Raw genomic sequence first — 3,359 nt, 5'->3', positions numbered from 1 at the left:
CAATTTTGGGACACAGGTTTAGACTGGCACGATCAAATCTGGTTATGTAATTATGACAAATATATTTTCTTAAACTCTGCTTTCAAGGAAAAATACAAAACGCTGTATAAAAATTATGCTTTCATTTCATTCGGATACCTTAAAAACAATGATATTGATACCAGTGAGTTTTGACATAAGTGGAATTCAGCTATTATATAATACAACACCACTCGTTAACGCGTGCATTGGATTCAATATGTAACTGAAGGAATAGCTGACTAGCCAACTAGGTATTATCACTCTAGAAATCATGGAGAAGAATGCATGAAATTCAAATCAAGATACACATATTTGGCATCCAACCTTGTCCTGGTAGCCTGAGGTATATTATTGAAATTTCCATGTGAGCAATGCAAGATTTCTGTCATTTTGGGGTAAGGAAACGGAAATTATACAGACTGAAATTGGGGCTACAAATTTCAGCAGCTATGGAACATAAAAAAAATGTTATCCCTTTGGGTCAACAATTCGGGAACCTCCCGGTGGCATCCTCCAACTATGTATAAACTCACTCTGCAGACTTGGGTACTAAATCAACATGGCATATGTAAATATTCAAAAATTGAGAACTATGTAAAGCCAATAGAATTAGCATAGGACTGAAGGAAAACAACAGCTTGCTCAGAAATAGCCCTGTTTCTTGCTTGCCTCACCCAACCTTCAACAACTTCTGCAGCTTGGGTGCCTCTTACACTCTCTTCTAGTAATTCGGCTGCTTCAACAAGTTTTCCTTCAGCCAAGTAATTCTCAACTTTATTAATCACAGATTCAATCCCTTCGCCAGATTGGTCAGCTTCCTTAACCTGAATACAAGCCAGTGCCAAAAAGAAATAAAACTAGTGAATTGTCAGAAGGCAAAACAAAAATTGTGTCCAAATAGTCAACTGACCCACAACCATTTTTACATGAAGCACAGCTTTAAATATGTCAGTTATCTACATACCTTCAACCAGGATGCTATGTGTGCCAAAGAATGGGCCAATATACCACCACCTCCTGGTGGGAAGAAGCTGAAGTGTCGTAATGTCCCTTTTAAGGAATCAAACTGCAACAGAATAGGCACAATATCTAAGGCATCCAAAATTGTGTGTTTTCTTTCAGAATTCACATGGTAACAGACAAATGCAGTTCATATAATTACATTGTTCAATAATTCAAGAACTTTCTTTGTACTCAATCCTAGTAGTGTTTTGTATAAATGCTGAATGTCAAAATCCCCATATGACACAAGCATATAGAGTATTAAACTTTCAGCAGATTATCTCAAGTAAAAGATATGCAAGGTCCAAAATAATAACAACTATAAAATATTGAAGAAGAAGAATAATCAACGAAAAAGTAGCAAATTTCATATAATACAAGTGATCAAAGAAAAGCCAACAAGAGGTGAAACACAACTTGCCTTCTGCTTTAACTGCAGTGGTGTTTCTGTGCCATTGTTTCGAGTCTCTTCTGGAAGGGATGATAGCACTAAATTCAAAATTGAATCTTTATCCGTGTCTTCAAGAGAAGACTGCAACGATGCTATTTCTGTCTGAATTGGCAATCCTTTGGAAAGTGCATCTTCCAGTGCAAGAGCTCCCTGCAGGATTCATGCACAATCAAAGAAATGGGGAAAAGCTGATGAACAGAATGCAAAATAAATAAATAGAACATAAACAAATATTTAGCCATTAAATTCCTTTATATTAAATATAGTAGATAGAATCAGAATGAGAAAACTGGGAAAACTTACCAATGCAAAATGCTGAGCAGCATGACTTTGACGAGCTTCTTCAGACCGAGCATAAAATGCCATACATAAGGCATTGATCTAGAGGATTGGAGTGAAAGAAATTTCTAATCTAGTTAGATTTCATATATGTTAAGTGAAAGAACCTACCATGTAAATGAACAGGCAGCATCGATTTGCAAAGAATGGTGAAAAATAGATTATGAACTGTTTTAAATAGGCATAAAACGGCTAAAGCCGCAACTTGATGTCACTTTACATGTTACACTAATTTCTGGAATTTGATGACAGAACTTACTGCAGAAAATTTTAATCAAACTTATAAGAAGCTATACGGCTATTATTTTTCCATGAGCCTCCACACGAGTTCATATCCGCTTCATAAATTAATTGAAGTAAATTCTTAAAAAGTTTAACTTATTTAAATCTAGTTTCCTTAACTTAAAAAGAAGGCTCACATTAATATTTGCTTCAGCCATTCTTTCAATTTGGGCTGCCTTCTCTTTTGCTATGGCTGCATTTAACTCTGCCTTAGACAATTCCTGAGCTTTATTCAGCTTCATTTCTGTTTCAACTTCCTGCAATTTCCAAAGACAAACTTGATTTTAGATTTTAAGTTTTTAACAAATATCATCTAGTTTATAAGAATAATAATAAGAGTAAAAAGATAGTAGAAAGAGAGAAAAGGAAAAGGGGGACCTTCTGTTCAAGTTCTGTCTTCAGTTTTTCCTCCATCTTTTCTTGAAGTGACTTCATAGCAAGGACCGCCTTTGCTCTTTCTCTTTTTAGCTCCTGCAAATAAATAAATAAATAAATAAATAATAGTCATTGTTATTAATTTAAAACGAGAAAAGAAAAGAACAGAGGAAAGATAATGACTTGGGGTTTCTAGATATCACCACTCATGAACTTTTCTTAACTTTTTTGGAAGTCAAAAGTCGGAATTTTAAAGAGTCATTTGTTGTGCTCTGAGATGTTATAGATATTCTAACTTATCTTACTGCTCAAAATGCACATTTTAAAGCACTAAAAAGAAACGAGTAAATGGTCAAATTCGTCCTGAAAGATCACTCGTTTTCCAAATTGATCCCCGAAATATTTTTTTAATCAAATTCATCTTTCAAAGATTTTAAGCTAGTCACATTAGTCCTTCTGCCACTTCCCTTGCTAATAGCGTCAAAATTTGCTGATGTGACACCACACTAACCACAACACACACTTGGCTAACACAATAAGTTTATGCAATTACATCAAATCAACTCCAAATTGAGGGGACCTTGAGGCATTGAAATCCCTCAATTTGGAATTGATTTGATCGAATTTCATAAACTTATTATGTTAATAGCCAATTAAAACAGTCAAATGTATACGGTGGTGTTATTTAACGTACCATATCAAAATAACAAAACAAACCTGACAAAATGAAGAGTCGAATTTGATTCCAATCATTACTATGAGAATATGGATCCACCTTTTAATGGCTTTTTGCAAGAAAAGTACTTTTAATATTTTACCTTTCATTATATTTTTATAAAAGAAAAAATATTTGTGCAGCTTGTTTGAATAAGCTTATAAACCAAATAGC

At 34.1% G+C, this 3,359-nt stretch overlaps 1 protein-coding gene across 2 annotated transcripts in view; it reads right to left on the bottom strand.

Annotated features, from left to right (window-relative positions):
* Positions 1-275: 275 nt before the first annotated feature.
* Positions 276-3,359, bottom strand: part of LOC107480403 (uncharacterized) — a 7,068-nt gene continuing 3,984 nt past the window's right edge. For both annotated transcript variants that reach the window (XM_016100536.3, XM_016100537.3), the window contains exons 7-12: positions 2,474-2,566; positions 2,233-2,352; positions 1,778-1,855; positions 1,445-1,624; positions 986-1,087; positions 276-845 (exon numbers count right to left, since the gene is read on the bottom strand). In XM_016100536.3, coding sequence (XP_015956022.1) covers positions 612-845; positions 986-1,087; positions 1,445-1,624; positions 1,778-1,855; positions 2,233-2,352; positions 2,474-2,566 — 807 coding nt within the window. In that variant the 3' untranslated portion in view covers positions 276-611. The remainder of the gene's footprint in view (positions 846-985; positions 1,088-1,444; positions 1,625-1,777; positions 1,856-2,232; positions 2,353-2,473; positions 2,567-3,359) is intronic.

Source organism: Arachis duranensis, chromosome 3 (genome assembly GCF_000817695.3).
Source record: "Arachis duranensis cultivar V14167 chromosome 3, aradu.V14167.gnm2.J7QH, whole genome shotgun sequence".
In the NCBI taxonomy this organism is placed as follows: domain Eukaryota; kingdom Viridiplantae; phylum Streptophyta; class Magnoliopsida; order Fabales; family Fabaceae; genus Arachis; species Arachis duranensis.
This window is presented reverse-complemented; position numbering and strand designations above follow the sequence as displayed.